Here is a 19,399-nt window from a genome sequence, read left to right as displayed (position 1 = left end):
TTATGTTCAATTTAGACCATTTGTTTCATTTGTTTGCAAGGACCACAATGGAAACTACTGGTTCACCAGTAATTGTGTAATCCTATAAAAAGACTTCATTCAATCGCAATTCGATTTCGTATGATTTCGTTAATCTAGAGACTTAATGCAGACAGAATTAAACGATTCTTTATCCTGTTAAAGGTTAATAAAAATTAAGACTAACATTGGATAAACAAAAGTGCCCCAAGGTCAAACATATTAATTTCATGGCACACTCGCGACAAGAGAAAAAGAAAGACATCTTTCTTTACTTCACTATCGAGCTCAAATCAACTATCTTTCTTGTTATCATAGAATTCTCTTTAGCACTGTGGTAAAGCATCGGCACACAGAATTCTTTACTTCACTCGGTATCGAGCTCAAATCAACTATCTTTCTTGTCATCATGATAGAATTCTCTTTAGCACTGTGGTAGAGCATCGGTGCGCAGAATTCTCTACTTCACTATCGAGCTCAAATCAACTATCTTTCTTGTGATCATGAATTCTCTTTAGCACTATGGTAGAGCATCGGTGCGCAGAATCCAAGAATCTGAGGTTCGGTTCCACGGTGGGACTCGAAATTTTTTTCTTTGTCCCAGTCTCGAGAAGAAACGAAAAAAAGAACGTCTCTTTCCAAAAATAAAACGGTTAAATTTACTATAAACTTTGTCCTTATCCATATTCTTGCTCAGTCTGGATCGAATCTATGCTGTTCTAGTGAGAAACCAGGCCACGAAAGTAGCGCTGAGCGAAAGAAGAAGGAAGGGTTTCGGGGCGGTTACACTTTTGGGGCGCTACCTACCTCCTCCCAAATTAGGTAATGACTCAAGAAGCATCCGATTTCTCCCATGGTTAGCGGCCTAAGGGACAAAAATAATCGCCGCATGAAAAGTAAATGTTAATGATTGTAACGATCATACCAAGAGAAAAATAAGGTGACAGAGGAGGTTAATCAGGATTCCCCTTGTCTCTACTTATGTCGAACTGGTGGGAATGAACGAACTGAAGACTTGCAATGATTAGAGACCTCGAAGCATATTAACGGGCCTTGGGCGGAAACTTCCTCTCTCCCCAAGGGTGAAATAATAATTCTTCCACCTCAAACTCATGAACACTACTGTGGCAGTTTGGTTGGCGATGTACCATCTTCCTCCCCTTTCACCACACAACACACTTTTTTTACTGCTGATTATAATAGTATACATAACGAGCAACAAACATGAACCCTTTGCCTAAATTGTAAAGCGTTCGCCGCTGAGCATGCGCAACAAAGGCAGATTGTGATCAGGAGATCGACGGCCTCGTACTAATACATCGTGAATGAGAGCCTCGCAATGACACTCATCGCTGGACTATCCGCCACGAAGTCAACAAATGGACATGGAGAAAGTTTCTATGTGCGTAATTTTTTTTTTTTTTTCCGACAAGGAGCAACTTTTCACATGTTTAATTACTGATAGGAAAACGGTAAAAATAGGAAAACATTATCAACTGATGACAAATCATTTTTCGTTTGATTTCAGCTGAGTTACAGAGAACTGAAGTTAATAAGGTTGCACCGATTTACCTTTTACCATACGGATCTTTGTAACCTGGTAACATCTTAATTCCCATGTCTTTAACCTGCTGGTCAGTTAATAATCTGTCAAAATGGAAGAAAAAGTGATGATGACAACAAAGACAAAAACAAATAAACGAACAAAAGTTTTTACCGCCTCCCAGTTAGCTCAATGGATAGAGCGCTGGACTGTTGAGCGGCCGGACCAACACTCAAGGTCTTAAAATTACTGAGGAGAATGTGCTACCTTTCTATAATATTAAGAAATGGATAGACATTCGAGTCTTCTCTGATAAGGACGAATGAACCGTAGGTCCCGGTTGGGGTAGGAGACGTAAATTTCCCACGCCCGAGATCACTGTGTGGTGGACATCCTCCCCTGGGGTGGGATGGGTGGGTATACTAGGGCCCGCAGTAATTGGCGCAAGCTGTTGCAAGGTCCCTGCCTGTCGGCGAAGCTAATAAACTAAATTAAATACATTTTCTCAAATTGTCCACAACCTTGGGGACATCCTATGCCACTGAACAGTTGAAAGAAAACAAATTGTAGGCAGAAGCTCTATGGACACGTTCTTTATCACAATTAATGAGATGGTGAGAAATTTAGGCCATTTATTCATCCAGTCTGTGGTCCATAACTAGGTAATTTGTACTATAATCTGTTTAAAAATAAAGTGTAGAATTTTTAACTCTCTCCAAACCCAAGGCCACACAATTTCCTTAATTATAATTGTTTACACCACTCTGGAGTTCTTATAGTGACATTTTGACCTGGAAAAAAATTAATCCACTTATTAAATTGACCACAAAAATATGAGAATGGTCTTGAATTTTGCATCCTTCTTTAATATAACTGCAGCGTTTACGGCGACCAAAATCTAAATTCTCAAGTTCAAGGGCGTGTCGCTCCAAAACGCGGTTAACGAGGTGTTTGGGACTATTTTACTGATCGAAATGACGAACCAAAGTTGACTGTTTGTACGAATCTTTATTCTTGAAAGGCAATCGACCACGAACCACAATCAATGACGAAAATAACGATTATTCTCACAGTCAATCAATCTATCGAACGATCGATCGTAAACTGAACAACAATACAACGAAGTTCTATCAATCTAACGAAAAGCCGCGGAATACATGATCAAAGAATCGCGTGTCAAATACTGGGTTCTAAAGCCTATAACGAGATTAACAATACAAGTAAAACAGAACAAAAGTTTGGAAACAAATTAAAAGAATTTTGGTGGCTGATAAACAGCCCATTGTTGTATCTAAATGATTGTCGTTCACTGACTCGTAAATTGGCATGAATTTGGCCTTTAAATCTTAAATCCATACAGATCATTGCAATATTTGTTTGTATATTGTCGCCCAACATTGAAAATACTGGAAAGGAAAAACCAAAGTTACAAAGGTACTCACATATCGGTCCCGCTTGTGCCAGAGGTTGAGAAAACGAAAGGGCGAAAGTTTACCAAGGCTATTCAAAACTTACGAAGAACTGATTAAAGGGACGCTAAACTTGCCTTTTATATGCGCGTGGTGACGCTGAAAGGTCCGATTACAAAACCAATAGAAATACAGAAAAACAGATAAGCATTGTAGCTATGTGGCTATCTAAGATCATTCTGAAATTAGTGAACTAATCAACAATCAATAAAAAATGAGCCTTCTGGCTAATGTCCTTAACAATAACTACCTTTTTGAAGTGGATAAGAAAGATTCACTGGAACAATACATATAAAAAGGAGTACATACTTGCCATCAACTGCATCAAACATCTTAATTTTTATTCCCAGCTCTTTGAGAGATGCAAGCATCCTTTTTCGACGCACTGGCCTCCTTTTAAGATTGATGAGATAGATCTTAAAGGAAAAACGATGGTAATTAATTCACCTACTGGATTCAATACTTTTCAAGAACATATGCATTTGTACTAATTGTGATTGTGCAGAATCATGTTTAATAATGGAGGCTGTTGGACACTGTCTTCAAAACGGGGCTTAAATTCCCCCTGACAAGGGGCTAACATGCAAAACGTCAGCTTAGAAATTCTTTACAGTGACTAAGTTAAATAATTAACTCAGTTGATAATACTAAATTATCTTGTTATACTCCCCCACCAACACAGCACCACAGTTTTTTTGGAAACTTAACCCCCCCCCCCCCCCCCCATCCCTTTATTCATTTACGATTCCATTTTATTTGTTAAGTGTGGCTGAGTGATTAGAACAGTGAACTTGTAATCTGGTGGTCCCTCATTCAAGCCCTCCACCCTGCTACTCATTGGATTTGTTTTCAGTTGCCCCAAGTTAAACTCTTTAGTTTCCTTTTGTATATAACCAACTAGTCTGCATCCTGCCAGTTGGGATTTTTAAACAATATGTTTTTACATTCATCTATTTGTATTGACCCTGAAAAGCCCCATTGGGGGAGTGGTCTACATAGTTACATACATACAACCACATGCATACAATGTTTTATAATGTACCTCATCAAAACCCAGCTTTCCAGGAGGGGGATATTGAACAGTAATATGTGAACTAACAGGCATCAATTCCTCCGGATGATCAACTGAATCATAAAATGAGAATTTTTACACTTTGCTCTGGAAGAGTAATCACTTGTGTCTCCCACTGACCCACTTCTTCAATCAACCTGCAAAATACTTCAGCAACATGGCAAGCAATGGTACTTGTTAAAAATATCAAAACTGGAATGTATTAAAGTGTATATGACATGAAATTTTTTTTTTTGTTTTCTGCTAGTTCGATATATATAACAAACGGTTCGAGAGTTAAAAATCGTTGAAAATAATTATAAATACATAGTTTTCGTTTAAACTACGCGCTAAGTTGGCTTGAAATTTGTCCCCTCGAACGCGCGGCCAAAAGGTCACGTGAACTTTACCTGTGACGTCAGGTTGTTTGACTCAGTAGACCACTTTCATAAATGGCTGCCGCATTACAATTCGTTTATTTACATATAAATTTGACAGGGTGGCCTCGTTCTCCAGTACAAAATTCGCAAGAATACATTATCTCAAGCGAGGCCACTCGGGAAAATTTAAGTTTAAACAAAAGAATATTAATCCGGCAGCCATTTATGAAAGTGGTCTATGGCGGAAAAGAATAGGCCAGTACGGAAAGGTGGACGTTATTGTGTGGCTGGGGCGCCCAACAATAGAAGCTGTACGAATACCAGCTACACACCAGGTATTTCGATGCACCAGTTTCCTGTAAATCCAACAGTGAGAGCCCAATGGGTGAAATTCGTGCAGCGGCACCGAGTTGATTTCGGCGAACCTGTTGCCAAACATGCCTCGTTGTGTTCGGCTCACTTTGAGCAAAGTTGTTACGAGGGCAGCTTGGCATTTTCGCTGGACGGTACGACGCAGATAAAACGGAACAAAGTTCTTATCAAGGGCTCTGTTCCAACAAGACATGCAGTTCTACCAGAAGGTCCTGAAGTTCTGACAGATCGCAAAAGGCGACAGGTAAGCGTTTTCTCGTGATCTCCGATCATAAACATTAACATGTGTAAGTTTTTCTGATGTAAATAACCTATTCTTTTGGAAGCATTTATGTGTAAAATGTCCGTGTCTAATTGCGGTTTTGCCGTGCTGAAAGCAAACTGAACTGCTAAAACCTATACCTTAGTGAATCATCAACATGTTCACTGGAGTTTTGAGTATTGATTTATACAAGCTTTGTGATCGTTTCGAATCCTACACATAATCTTAGCAAAAGCAAGGGTGTCTTGTGCTCGATATATTTTATCAACCAGGATATTTTATGTTTTTGCTGCAGCTAAGGCGTGATGCCTTTGCAGACTTTCATGAGTCAGAGGCGAAGAAAAAGAAGGTTGATGAGGCCAGGGAAGAATCAATGAGTAACCTTGTAGATGATCATGATGATGATACAAATAATGAGAATCCGTTCAACATCGCAACAGATGTGTGCATGAGCCCAACTGATGAAAGTTCTGGCAGCACCAATACCTCAACTGCTACTGTTTCTGTTATCACTCCTTTCACTTCTCCAGTTGCCTTGACCTCCACCAACAATACCTGTGCTACGCCAGTCAATACAACACCATCCCCCAACGTAACACCACATCAAGGCAGCTCTTGTGTAGATTGTGTATATAAATCCAAATTAAAAAGTCAGAAGAGGCAAACTATACGTCTAAGGAGAATAGTAAAGGAACAGAAAAAGGAGATAAGAGAGCTCAAAAGTGTGAGTGCTAAACAAAACCTATTTATGCTTTCTTGTAGCTTTGTATAATGGCGAAAGAATAGTATCCATATTGAACTTGATTCAAGTGTTCCTAGTGCTACTCACTCTCACTAGTACTGGATAATTTATTCCATCTTGTTTGTTTGTTATTATAGAAAGTAATTGGTTAGGTTCTTTTTGTAGCTATGTATATGTTGTATTACAGTGACTCCCACCTAAATATGTTGCAAACAATATTTTATCCTTTTCCTTTTACACTCTGCAGATGTAGTATTCCTGGAAGTTTTATGGCCAAAGTAGTGTTTTGTATTGCACTTTTAGCTCAAAACTGTCATTTTTGAAAATGAATGGGTATGTGACTGCTAAATGTTACACATGATCTATTGACCAGACATCATGCAACATGTCTACAATGTATGCAACTACACAAAACAGTATTTGTTATCATTTATCACATTCCCATCCCCTTAATTCCTTTCCTTGGTTCTTTCCCTTGTGTTCCAACCATTATCATATACAATCTCATTTTCAGATTTTCATGTGTTCGCTCATCTAAAGTAAAATTTTCTAGGCACATACTGGCAAGCTTGCATTTTAATGAAAACCTCAGAAGAGAAACCCAAACATCAAGCGATGGAAAAGAATACATTCGGGTGACTTATCCAAAATTTAAACTGGGAGAAGAGGTTGTTAGAGAGGTGGCATCTCCACCTAGCTATGGTAATTATTGACCATTATGATTTTAAAAGTACAGTGGCTACACTGAACTAAGTGTAGGAAATGTTATGCTCTTTTGTTAAGAGTCAGATCACTCTTTTTACCATGATAAGTACTATTGACCAGCATCTTGTGTAAAGGACTCTGCTTCACCTTGTTTCCTTATATCTGATAAAACACTGTTGCACGTTTTTCAAATGACGTCGACATTTTATATGAATTGGGCTGTGATCTTTTCAGGGTATGTTGACACACTGAAGAATCTTCTCTTCACCTTGCCAAAGGCAGAAATGAAGAAAGTAGATGAGAAGTATGCAGCAAGGGTACCAGAACCCCTCAACCAGCAGTTCCCAGACAGAGTAAATAAAGAGGATGCTGTAAAGTTTTACCAGGCAAGAAAGGCAACGAAGAAAACGTCACTATTTCCACCAGGTTAGTTTGCTTTGACTCTTCAAAGCTCATGAAGCGCAATGTTCAAATATGACATAATGTTCTACGTACCAACTGTCATGCAACCTTGTCCTCAGGGTCTATCTTCTTCCCACCCACTAGAACTGGGGAAAAGATAGACCTTGGGAACAAGTTTGCCATCATGGTAATGCACAATGTGATTGTCTCCACGGAGGATATCTTCTACATGTTTTTTCCATAGTAAAAGGATGCTAAACAAACAAACTAAAAATGCACTAACATAATTAAATAAATTTATTTATTTTACAGAAGCAGAGCAGGCGAAACTACAGATGTCTATCAGTGACAATACCTCAAGCAGCAGTCAACCCACTTCAAGACGACCTTACAATTGCTCAATATGACAAAAACCATTGCGAAGTCACAAAAGCCGTTGCAAAAAATAAAGTGACCAAACTTTTGTCACAGGAAGGTTTTCTGCGTGTTACAATTTTCCTTCTTACTTCAAATTTTCCATGCCTGCATTGCACTGTACTCATCGACTTACAATATTTGCACTGTACCTACAACAAGTTGAAATTTTAAATTTAGTCAAACTAGTGTGCATGTAGAACCTAAGCTGTTTCTGGTTCACAGTCCAAACATTACCAAACAATAGAACAAGAAACAACCACCCATGAAAATCAATTTGAAAATTGTTGTTTACCGAGACAATCAGTGTAGAACAATCATGTCATAGGTTTGATTACGTGTACTATGCTAGTCTCTGTCATGAGCAGCAGCAAAACCTCTGGTATTAATTTTTGTGACTGGTATTTAGTTCTGATATTATGGTAAACACAGGCTGGTAGTGGTCTTTTGTTATCCCAGCCCATGTAGCCACAAAGCCACCTTGTGGTCCATCGGTATGCAACAGCTCTAATGAACCTAGAGTAAAAGCACAATGAAAATTATATAGGAAGGTGTGTAAGAATGCTCTACATTACTACAGGACCCTGCCTTTCACCTCCCCATGACACACACATTCAAATAAAAATATTTATGTTTAGGAATTGATAATGAACTGCAGGGCATTTCTCAAGCTTACATTTTCCTACAAGCTACTTTGCAAGCAATCTTATTAGTTCCTGTTTTATCTTAGGTCAGTGCATCAGATAAAAGTCCAAGTAAATGCAAAATCTAACTTAACTTGGTCAACTTTTATAGCTTGAGGTGCCTTAATTTACCCTGATTTATCTGAAGCTTAATGTTTTATGCTCAGCAAAGTGATTATGCTAGTTTACACATTGTATGTTTTTATTTATGTTTTTACTAAAAATGTACTGACTCGTTTTCTGACTTCACCTCGGCGACGGTAAGTCCCACCATCCTGGTTTCTCAACAAGGGAGCCACTTGGAGAAGAACTGCGCGGTTCCTAATCGCATCGTAGTCCTCGTGTTGTGTGATGCATTTTATCCGTTCAATGGAACCATCAAACACCATCTTTGCAGATGAATTTGTTACCTCTCTGCAACATCGAAACTCCAGGGTACCAACTAACGTCCCGGTATTACATTGCTTGCAGCGACACCTGAAGAAGACAGCAAAAATGAATTGTTGTCTAACAAAGATTTGCGATAAGTATATATACAAGGAATTTTAAAGGACCAGTTTTACTAACCAGGAGTCTACGTCTACAGTTCTCTCGTATCTAGCCTCCAGAGTTGACGGGGTAAGTCCATCAACATCGGTTTGTTCGCTCGAAACGCCAGTTTCTTCGTCGTTCTCATCCGCGAGCGGCTCATCTTGATATGGAGCTATCACACCAGTGATAACTCCCCATTCCTCTTCAGAACTGTCGCTTATTCCACAATCCATACTTTCTATAGAGTCAGACGACTCAATACTCTCGGAATCGCTGGACATTTCGAAGCGTGAAACGATAGAATTGAGCGAGTAATCACAGCGTGTTACAAGGAAAACACTGAAAGTTGTTGACCTTGCCAATCATAGGATCAAACAGCCTGACGTCACGAGTCCCAATTCTCGGCCCAGTCTCCGGGAACAATTTTACACATAAATTTAGCGTGTTTCGGGCGCTAAAAATCGACCAAAAAAATTGTTTCATTCATTTTAAACTCTCAAACCGTTTATTATACACATGGAACTAGCTATCAACGAAAAAAAAAATTTCGTGTCATATACACTTTAAGGAACTGCACTCAAGTAACTCCATTCGATTAGTGTTCCCAATCAAAATGGTTGTTTCCAAGATAATGCATCAAAGCTGTTAAACTATTTACCATAGTTTATTAGAAACTGTTAAGATCATGGAACCTTTTTAAGAGTTTTTATGTAGTAGATTACAAAACAATTAAATAATTTTTCTGTAATTTCAAACCTGTTAGTCCTACTATTACTTCTAATTGTATTGCATAATCTTTTCTAGGATTATTTTTTCTTTTTGATTGCATAATGTCACTTATTTTCAATTTCAAATAGTGTAATTTAACAGGGAAAAGCCACTCTGTGGATCTGTTAAATAAACCATACTTATTATTAGAATATAAATACAAATTATTTACCAAACCACTCAAGCTTTACATGGGTAAAATGAACCTTCATGTCTTCCAGGGTGCTATTGGCATCTGCAGGGCTTAACATATACCCATACACCTCTTTATTTAAGAGGTTCAATTTTATTCCTGTAAAAATAAAAACAGCCTCGTGAAAAGGCAAAATTACAGTAGAACCCTGCTAACTAGAGCTCCCAAAGGAAATTATATATATAGTTTAAGTAAAAGGGGGGTTGAAGTTAACAACAGCAGATGACTGAAAAATGGGGTCAAGGGAAATCAGATCTCGTTTGAGGTTACTGGCTGGGGGTTCAAGTCAACCAAGATTGAGTTAATGGGCTTCTACTGTACTTAAAACCTATGTATTTCGCATTCTTAAACACAACCAGGGTTTTCCTTTTCAGACAGTGACCCATAACATCTATTGCCTGTATTTTTTTCTCTCTGGCAAAATTTTTACAGCCTGAGCTAATTTTAATTCTGATATGGGGGACATTTTTTCTGTTACTTTGCTCAATACTTATGCTGGAAACCCTGCAATGTAAATTGATGATGGAAGTACCCTACAAGTGTAACATACTAGTAATATTAATGTTTACTAGTACTGGCTGCGAAATGGTACCTGGCTGGCTGCCAGCTCTTAGAAACAGTCTTGGTAATACTTTGAGGCAGAAGGGTAATATTACCATATTAATAATAGATTTAATTTTTAAACCATTGCTAACCTGCTTCCCTTGCAGAATGTGCAAACACAAGAATGTCGTCCTCTTCTCCATGGTAACTTGATAAAGGGGGATTATATCTCAACTGATCACTTATAGTCTTCCTTAAATCTATCAGCATGGTGGAGTGAATCATTGGCACTTCAAAGCAACCCTTTTCCTCTCGTTGAAGCATTGGGAAATAGTTGTCAGACCTAGCATAGTACCCCTACAAAAGAAAAATATTAAATAAGGTAGGTAAATACACCCATCTTTAAATCAATTCCTAATTAAAGAGAAGACCTTTAACAAAAATTTAGCAGCTCAAGTGACCAGATTGAGCCGCTTGAGTCTAAAATGTAGATGTGTGACATTAAATTTTAGACCAGAAGGTAAACCAATTCGAGACTCAATCTTGCACTAGGACAAAAAAAAAGTCATTCTGCTAATCAGGATGAAAAAAATTACATAAACAGATACAACTTTTGTGCATGCATGTGTGTGTGTGTTTCGTCTTTTTCATGTGAATGTGTGTTTGTATATGTGGAGAAAGCTCTCGCAAAAGTTTTAAAGTTTCTGGGACAAGACTGCATGGGTCAGAAGAGAGGGGTAGTTCACTGTTGCTTGAATAAAGTTTTCATTTATTAAACCCAGTGAAAGCAGATAGATTAAGTATACATAATCAGACTCTCATTTCCTCAACAGCAAAAAAATCATATGCATATGCTTGTATCTCACTGTGGGTGATGAAAATCTGTCTCAATCTATGGTGTATGACTTACATCTTCATCCATTCCACCCCAGAAGTTAGAATATGCAGCCTTTCCTCCAAAAACTTCAATCATTGGTGAAATAACAGTCCTTTGAAAGAGATAATGTTCAGAGGTAGTATTCTAATCTCCACTATTTTCCCTCCATTAATGGAAGGGACAAGAAACTGACAGGATGGGCAGGCTAGCTAATTATAAGCTAGTAGTAGCCATTGATAGGGGATGGGTAACCAAATAAATCATGACCTTTTAGTTTAAGGACAAGCCCTGGCAGTTAGGGTTTTCACTAGCTGCTTGTTTTTGAAGCTTGGGCTACTTTAATTAGACGCAACATTTTAATACCTGTCTTAATCTAATATGAATTTCAACCCTTTGCAGGGTACAGTTTGCAGTCATCTCGCACATAAATTCAGTAAGGAATGTTATATAATATACACACACATATATATATATATATATACATATATCTTATTAACCAAGCGTGAGGGCCTTACTGGGAGAATACTGGCCTGAGGTCTTGACAGTACGGACCGAGCGCAGCTCAGTCCATACAAAAAAGACCGAGGGCCAATATTCTTCCAGTACGGTCCCAAGCAAGCTTGGTTAATAAGAGATTTATTACATGACTGAAGTTCAAAGGGACACAAGTGCGGTATCATTCGGGACCATTCGGGTCAGTGCCCAGTCCAATACTGAGAGAATATTGACCGGCAATAGAGCATTTCGATTGGTTGATTTTAGTTATTGGCTCTCTGACTGCCCGAGTCGTGTGATAAAATATCATATAAAATGACATCAATTTTTCTTATATCATGAGGAACTATTCATAGTATCTAAGGTGAGGTCCCATTAGGGGAGTCTGAGTTTCCTGTCTCCTATTCATTTTGGCCTAAATATCCCATATCCAGTTATATCCTGTGGCTTGCATAGTTACCTACAGTTAAGTTAGATATCCTGATATCTCTATTTCAAATGTCCCATATCCCATTTTTTTCCCCTAAATGTCCCATATCCCTACAATATTTTAACCAAATATCCCTTTTCCAAATAACCCATAATAGGGGCCTCCAAGGCACTGTGATTCCTCTTCAAGTATAAACTTCTCAATCATATCTTATATTTTAAGTTTCTTCAACCAGCAAAACTCTTATCACAGGGTCAATCTCAGAGGAGGGATGGAAGTGTTGAAAAGTTGGTTTCTTTTAATTACACAGCAGTATCCACTTCACAACATTTTGTACATCTTACTTTTTCTCTTCCATCAGAAGTCTCAGTGTTTTAGGATTCAGCAAGAAGTTGTCACAATCCACAAGCTTAAAAACACAAGGAACATTAGTTAGCATTATTATACATTGTAGTCACTGTGATATTCGGATATACAGCAATAAAAACCTTCGATGTCCTTTGATTTTAATACTTTAATCCACACACTCTCCACATGGCAGCCAACGAGTATCACAACAACAACTTTTCCTAGGCATCACGGGATGCCTGTTTTTCCTTAATTTAGAGCGAAAACCCAAACATAAATAACACAACTCTTACAATGTCTTGCATAGAAATGCAGGCCCGGGCCTACTGTTCATAAACAAAGTCCAGTCAGATTCCTAACATAATATCAATGAGCCTACAACAAATAACATTCAATTATCCCTTAGAAAGTTCGTAGTCATCAAATCGTTTAGGCGGTCTGACATTCCGAGCTGGCCTAGGACAAACTATCTGGTTAAGTGGACTTCGGATAGTGGCAGTGGCCTGCTGAACAGACATCGATGATCCAGTTGGTCCTGGCCTTGGGAGTTCATCCTCCCCTTTTGCTACCTCTGTTTGGTTTGTTCCTTCTTGCTCTCGATGGACGGGAGTAATATCGACTTTCGCCTCCAAGGGTTTCTCTTGATACTTTTTCACAAATGAGACATTTCTTTTAAATTCGGCACCAGCTGTGCTTCTAATTGTTACCTCTCCTCCTTTCCTGTCTATTACTTCACAAGGATTTGGGTCATAGTTTGGAGACAATTTGTTAGTCTTCGAGTTCTTCAGGAGTACTTTATCTCCAACCTCCACTTCACTTGCAACAGCAATTCTCTTTGCATCAACATACTCTTTCTGTGATAACTTCCTTGACCAGTCTCGATCGCGGACTTCCTCATTAGTGATAGGTGCCTCCCTTCGCAAGTCTGGCAACTTTGACCGCATTTCCCTTCCAAACATCAGGTAGAAGGGTGTTGCCCCAGTTGTCATCTGAGGAGTTGACCTATATGCGGTTAGGAACGTCTGTAACTCTTGACGCCAATCTTTCCCCTCAATGTGAGCTATCTGGACTGACTTCATCAATGTGCGATTCTGACGCTCTACTTCCCCATTGGCCTGCGGCCACAGGGGAGTTGTTGTGCGGTGTTCTATCCCATTTTCTGCAAGGAAGGCTTCGAATTCTTCAGATACCAGTTGAGGCCCATTGTCAGTCTTGAGTGTATGCGGCACTCCAAACCGGGCAAATATTGGTTTTAGAGCTTCAATGAGTCTTGTGCTAGAAGTTGACCTCAAAATAACCACTTCAAAATATCTACTAAAATAGTCTACCACCACCAGTAAACTTTCCCCTGAAGGTAAGGGACCAAGAATGTCAGCTGCACAATCTTCCCAAGGGCCACTGGGAGGAAGAGCTCGAGCCATAGGTTCTGGGGGAGCATATTCACTGACCACTTGACAACCATGGCAACTCCTGCACAGCTTCTCTGCATCAGCATCCATCTTGGGCCACCATACTTTACTGCGCAGTCTACATTTTGTTTTAACAATACCCTGATGTCCCTCTTGGGCCAACTCCAAAACACGCGGTCGCAATTCTCGGGGAATCACTAGCCTGGAACCCCGTAAAAGCAGCCCACCATATGTACACAATTCATTCTTCACATGAAGGTATGCAGGTACATTGCACTGACTCCAATCTCCTGTTTGGACACATTCTTTGATGAGGTTCAGCTCCATATCCTCAGCTGAGGCTTTTTCTAGTTCAGCAGGTGTCAAAGCACAAGGAACACTATTCTCAACCACAGCATGCACAAAGTCATAATCTTCTCTCTCGTTACCTTGGAACCCACAATTTAGCCTAGACAAGGCATCTGCGATATTGGTCTTGCCTGGTCTGTAAACAACCTTAAAGTGATAGGCCTGTAGGCGAAGGACCCACCTTTCCACACGGGCAGAAGTCTTCGATTTCTGAGAATAGATGTACTCCAGTGGCTTATGATCCGTCTCAAGCTCAAACTCCCTGCCGAAAACATACATGTTAAAGCATTCGCAAGCCCATACCAGGGCTAAGGCCTCTTTCTCTGTTTGGCTGTATCGCCGCTCCACATCAGACAGGCGTCGCGAAGCATACCCAATCACACGCCACTCACTTCCATGTAGCTGGGTTAAAACCGCTCCAAGCCCCACCGGTGACGCATCTGCCACAATTCTTGTTCTGCTGTTTACATCAAAGTAAGCTAGGACATCCGCATGCGTAATCAGCTCTTTTAACTTCTCGAATGCCAACTGTTGTTCTTTGCCCCATTTGCACTCAGTATTCTTGTGGGTTAACCTCTGAATGGGTTCTGCAATGGATGACAGATCTGGGACAAACTTAGACACAAACTGGGCAAGACCGAGGAAAGATCTGGCTTCACTAACATTCTGTGGAGGACCTGCCTGTCTGATTGCTGCGACTTTCTCTTCACTGGGTTCTATACTGGTCTGTGTTACTTCGCGACCAAAAAATGTCAATCTGGGTAATCTGAATTCACATTCGTCTTTGTTCAGTGTCAGACCTGCTTCCCTCAATCGATCGAGCACAGCCAAGAGCCTCTTATCATGCTGCTCCTCCCCTCGTCCGTGAATTATTAGGTCATCTGCTACATTAGCCACGCCCTCACAGCCTCGCAATACGTCCCGGATGATTTGTTGGTACTTTTCAGGTGCTGAGGTGACACCAAACATGAGTTGGGTATATCTATAGAGACCATGGTGAGTCACGAACGTTGTCACATGTCTACTCTCCTCAGCTAGAAGTATCTGATGAAATCCCCACTTCAGATCTACACGACTGAATACTGTGCTACCATTAAGATCTAGAAGCACCTCCTCTATTGTAGGGATAGGCTGACGTTCCCTCACTATTGCCTGATTGGCACACCTCATGTCTACACAAATCCTGATATCTCCATCTGCCTTGGGTATAACCACAAGTGGTGAGACCCACCCTGTTGGTCCATCAGGAACCTCCTCTATAATTCTACTCTCCAACAATTCATCTAGCTTTCTCTCGACTTTCTCTCGTACACCGAATGGAATCCTGCAGACTGGCTGCGCCACCGGCTTCACCGAATCATCGATATTTAACTTCAACTCGTAATCCCTAAGAAGCCCAACACCGCTGAAAAGTTCTTTGTACTTTTCTTTGATATCAGCTTCTGTATTGACAGCATTAACGGCATGGCTAGGCCCAAGTCGTAGCAAACCAAGTTTCACTGCTGTTTCTCTGCAGAGGAGACTTCTGCCATCTCCATCTATAACTACAAAATCAGCTTTGCAGGTCACACCAGTGTCAATGGACATTATGTCTGCTGTAAGTGTTCCAAGTGTTGGCAATGGCTTTGTACTTCCATAAGGAAATAAGGCTTTGGCCTCCTTTCGGGTCTGACACTGGATTTTCTGTGACTTAAGCCACTCCCAAGTTCCTTGGCCTAAAAGGTTGCATGTTGCTCCTGAGTCAACAAGGACATTTGGCAAATGAGTACCTCCAACTACAACAGTTACTATTCCACTCTTTTGGTCAGGCCTATCCTCCACTGAAAACACATAGTTAGGTGTTGAGTCTTGTCCTGATTTAGGGCTACTATCAACATAATTTGTGTTTGTCTTTCTGCCTCTTTCATTCATACTAGATGTATTTCTCCAATCACGCCGACCGTCACCTTGTCTTTGCCCCATATGGGAATCCTTAGCGAGCTTCTTACAACACTTGACCTTGAAATGTCCAATTTCTCCACACTGAAGACACTTTCTACCTCGAGCAGGACATCTCCAATCTCTGGCTAAGTGATCCTCTCGACCACAATTGAAACAGCCCCTCTTCTCGCTACTAGTGCTCCCTCTTAAATTTACCACACTGTTAACCTGCTCTGAACTTATGTCGCCTCCCCTTGCCCCATCGTCAACAACAGTGTTCACTTGTCCTGAACCACTGTTAGCCCCCATTGCTTCCATCTGCAAATTAACTGCTTCCTGTGCCGGAGCTGTAACTAATAGATCATTCAAAGTAACACTGCCTTCCTTTTCTAAAAATTTCCGACGCAATTTTGCCGAGCAACATTTGTCAATCAATTGATCCCTGATGTACTCATCTTCCCGCTCTCCAAACTCTCACGAAGCGGCTCGTAGTCTGAGCCGACAAACAAATTGATCGACGGTTTCTTCATTACTCTGACTAATTTGCCGAAACAAATGTCTCTCAAACGGTACATTAGCTTTAGGAATAAAATAGTCATCCAGTACCTAGAAAGTTTCGGCATAGTTCTTCTCTACACCATCAGGCACCAGTGTGAAATAAACTTCCTGTACATCGAGTCCAGCTGTGTGAAGTAACAGGCCACATTTCTGCGAGTCATTCATGATCCCTTTACCAAGCGCGTATAACTGAAACGCTCTTTTCCATTTTCTCCATCGCTGCGAAACCGAATGCGGATCTCCTTTAACTTGAAAAGGCTGCAAACTGCCTACTTCCACAGCCACTGGGGTCGACACCCCACTACTTGTGCTCGCCGAACTGCCATCTCCCTCACTCGATTCTCCGCCAGGCATTGCAAAGAAGTATGTCCCCTCCAAACACAAAAGGGTAAAAAGAAACTAGCACAAGGACATTCCTCGCCATCCCATCCTCGTCGCCAGATGTGATATTCGGATATACAGCAATAAAAACCTTCGATGTCCTTTGATTTTAATACTTTAATCCACACACTCTCCACATGGCAGCCAACGAGTATCACAACAACAACTTTTCCTAGGCATCATGGGATGCCTACAAACACAACCTTTTCGCACTTCCGGTACAATACACTACAGTCACCATCTGTCTTCTCATTGGCTAAATGCCCATAGTTAATTCTGGGAAACAGCGCAACCTACAGCTTATTCACTAATCTACAGATTAGTGAATAACCTGTAGGTTGCGTGCACAATGCATGACTTCCGGCGGAGCAATGTCAAGTTCACGGACAGCGAAGTAAGAATGGCTTCTCAATTTGCTTCATCGACCCAGCGAGAAATTGAGAAATTACTTGAAGATAAAGATTTGGAAAATACTAAAAGATCGACAAAAGTGGCAAAGGAACTGTTCTACGAATACCTTAAAGACAAAAACATCCAGGAGCCACATGACAAAAAGGAATTAGCCCAAGTGAAAATTTGTTTACCACACAGTTGTACATTTTTAAGTGTTCAAAAGTAAACTGTGTTTGCTGCGATAATGCGTTTGGCATTATTTTCTTTAAAACCATGTATAATAAAACAATTATTGGATTAGGTTTTTGTGATATCCAGAATAATCAAGGTGCCAGCCTTAATTATTCGACCTTGATTATTCTGAATATCACAAAGACCTCAGCCAATAATTGTTTAGAACCAACATAAAGTGACTAAAAAGTAATGTCTCTTGTATTCTTACAAATAAATAGTCAGCCCACTGTTTTCTTGCGCTATCCAAAGCCTTTTGTCTAAGATACATCATCTGTCGATATCTGCTGTCTGGCCACTCTGCTGGGCCCACAGCATCATCATACTTACTAGGTGTATCAGACACATTTACCAAAACTCTGTGGTATAAATGTTTTACATTTTGAGACCATTCTTGTAGTATCTTTGATGTATTGTCTTCATTATGGTCTGATCTGATCCTGGATAAAACCAAAAAAGACAGGTACTTATCCTTGTAGACAGTTTTTTGTACCCCATCCAACATTTAGACATAAGTTTAATAAATAAGTTTTTTCAAAGTTCAGAAATCCCACAAGGCCACATTCTAGAATAAACCCTGTAGTACTATGGCCCCGATGCCACTTTAACAGCCTACAGAGAAAGAGTACCACATAACCCCATACATTAATTATGCATTCCACTTCTTTGTCTTTCACAACAAAACTTAAAAACAAAGTCTACTAGTCTGAATGCATAATTAATGTATGGGGTTATATGGTACTCTTGCCGCCTACAGTTTATACATGTTATCAACCATTGGTTGATTACAAGCTATGACCCACAAGTGAATAACATTTAACTTGTCCCTAGGCCTATCACATGCACTATCCTCCAAATAGGTAATAATAGTACTAAAACTCATCAGGTAGAAGTTGTTATCTTGATCTAACACCAAACTCATAAGATAATTTACAAAAAAATGGGTAGCAGCTAGAGGGAAGAATTAACAATGAGATCTATGAAGTTGAACGGTTAAAACGAAGTTCATTATTGTAACTCAAAAAAGTGCCCAATATAGGCTAAGAGTCCAACATTTTATCAAGTAAGATTTCCTCTAGGGAATTATTGTCATTAATTTTAAAACCTGAAAAAGCTTAGCTTGCAGATAGGCTTTTCACTCATGCATAACTTAAGAAAAAAATTGTCCAAAATCTCCAAGATACTAAGGAAACTACTCCGGGAAGATTAAGTTCTCACTCGGTCCCCCACGAGATGTAAAGGAATTCGAAAAATGACATGACACGTTGGCACGGTCTATGCGAATTTCCTACAACCTTATTGGACATCAAAAGAGCGAGAAGGCTTAAGTTTTGACTAAACCAACCTTTTCACGGTTCGATTACCCTCTCTGTTACTGTGGAAGCAAGAACTGTTCGGAGCATTTAAAGGAAATGCCACGGATTTGAGACACACAGAAAGTTTATTAATTTGAAAGTGTCACTTTTTCAGTCTGAATGAGCTCTTGTGGGCAAGCTGCAATTTTCACGGAATAACGGTTTTCGTACGTTACTCATGGTTATGGCTCAATGCTATACGAGTTTCTGAGACGAAACAACATATGCGAAAAAGATACTTACCAAACAGACATTCGATTTTTTGGGTAATCCAAATTCTCGATGCATGCGAGCCAATTCGGCAGAAGATGAGCGGCGTTACGAGCTATGATCGCTAAAAACACGCCGGGATCTCTCACAGCGGACTCCTTTGAACGATTATAAACGACATCCGAGATCTTTGAGTCCGCTGATGAAATCTGTAAACTTGTAAATAGAAGAGTAATCAAAAATAAATAACTACACCCAGCCATCACTAATCGATTTTTGCGGAGATTTGCGAAGAATTACTTCTTGTTCAGACCATCGTCCTTTGCAGATAAGTGGACCGGAAGTAAAACCTGATTGCTTAACTGTCA

General features: G+C 40.0%; 3 protein-coding genes across 9 annotated transcripts in view; 1 reads left to right on the top strand and 2 right to left on the bottom strand.

The window, feature by feature from the left end:
• Positions 1 to 19,358, bottom strand: part of LOC111324469 (procollagen galactosyltransferase 1) — a 21,497-nt gene extending 2,139 nt beyond the window's left edge. The window contains exons 1-10 of one of the 2 annotated variants that reach the window (XR_016000007.1): positions 19,065 to 19,358; positions 17,678 to 17,906; positions 12,223 to 12,287; positions 10,987 to 11,065; positions 10,229 to 10,433; positions 9,513 to 9,632; positions 4,073 to 4,155; positions 3,340 to 3,446; positions 1,591 to 1,665; positions 826 to 883 (exon numbers count right to left, since the gene is read on the bottom strand). Coding sequence is in view for 1 of the 2 variants with exons in the window: in XM_088756982.1 (XP_088613108.1) it covers positions 826 to 883; positions 1,591 to 1,665; positions 3,340 to 3,446; positions 4,073 to 4,155; positions 9,513 to 9,632; positions 10,229 to 10,433; positions 10,987 to 11,065; positions 12,223 to 12,287; positions 17,678 to 17,906; positions 19,065 to 19,294 (1,251 nt within the window). In the remaining variant the exon portion in view is untranslated. The remainder of the gene's footprint in view (positions 1 to 825; positions 884 to 1,590; positions 1,666 to 3,339; positions 3,447 to 4,072; positions 4,156 to 9,512; positions 9,633 to 10,228; positions 10,434 to 10,986; positions 11,066 to 12,222; positions 12,288 to 17,677; positions 17,907 to 19,064) is intronic. The other variant, XM_088756982.1, reaches the window with a different exon arrangement.
• Positions 4,593 to 7,418, top strand: LOC148733404 (THAP domain-containing protein 2-like). Of its 5 annotated transcripts, XM_088756985.1 has the most exons (5): positions 5,693 to 5,819; positions 6,085 to 6,170; positions 6,391 to 6,539; positions 6,777 to 6,968; positions 7,257 to 7,418. In XM_088756985.1, exons 2-5 carry the CDS (start codon positions 6,163 to 6,165, stop codon positions 7,349 to 7,351), a joined length of 444 nt encoding a protein of 147 aa, XP_088613111.1. In that variant the 5' UTR covers positions 5,693 to 5,819; positions 6,085 to 6,162; the 3' UTR covers positions 7,352 to 7,418. The 5 variants fall into 5 exon arrangements, 3 of the variants coding, with proteins under 3 accessions (XP_088613112.1, XP_088613110.1, XP_088613111.1); XR_016000009.1 differs by lacking the exons at positions 5,693 to 5,819; positions 6,391 to 6,539; positions 7,257 to 7,418 and adding exons at positions 4,594 to 5,077; positions 5,391 to 5,687 and having other exon boundaries at positions 6,777 to 6,915; XR_016000011.1 differs by lacking the exons at positions 5,693 to 5,819; positions 6,391 to 6,539; positions 7,257 to 7,418 and adding an exon at positions 4,593 to 5,077 and having other exon boundaries at positions 6,777 to 6,915.
• On the bottom strand, positions 7,224 to 9,142 carry LOC148733403 (uncharacterized). 2 transcript variants are annotated; one of them, XM_088756987.1, is made up of 3 exons: positions 8,609 to 9,142; positions 8,292 to 8,518; positions 7,224 to 7,874 (listed from the first exon to the last, which is right to left on the bottom strand). In XM_088756987.1, exons 1-3 carry the CDS (start codon positions 8,851 to 8,853, stop codon positions 7,744 to 7,746), a joined length of 603 nt encoding a protein of 200 aa, XP_088613113.1. In that variant the 5' UTR covers positions 8,854 to 9,142; the 3' UTR covers positions 7,224 to 7,743. The 2 variants fall into 2 exon arrangements, with proteins under 2 accessions (XP_088613113.1, XP_088613114.1); XM_088756988.1 differs by having other exon boundaries at positions 7,851 to 7,874; positions 8,275 to 8,518.
• Positions 19,359 to 19,399: the final 41 nt, after the last annotated feature.

This window comes from Stylophora pistillata, chromosome 4, assembly GCF_964205215.1.
Source record: "Stylophora pistillata chromosome 4, jaStyPist1.2, whole genome shotgun sequence".
Taxonomy (NCBI): Eukaryota; Metazoa; Cnidaria; class Anthozoa; order Scleractinia; family Pocilloporidae; genus Stylophora; species Stylophora pistillata.
This window is presented reverse-complemented; position numbering and strand designations above follow the sequence as displayed.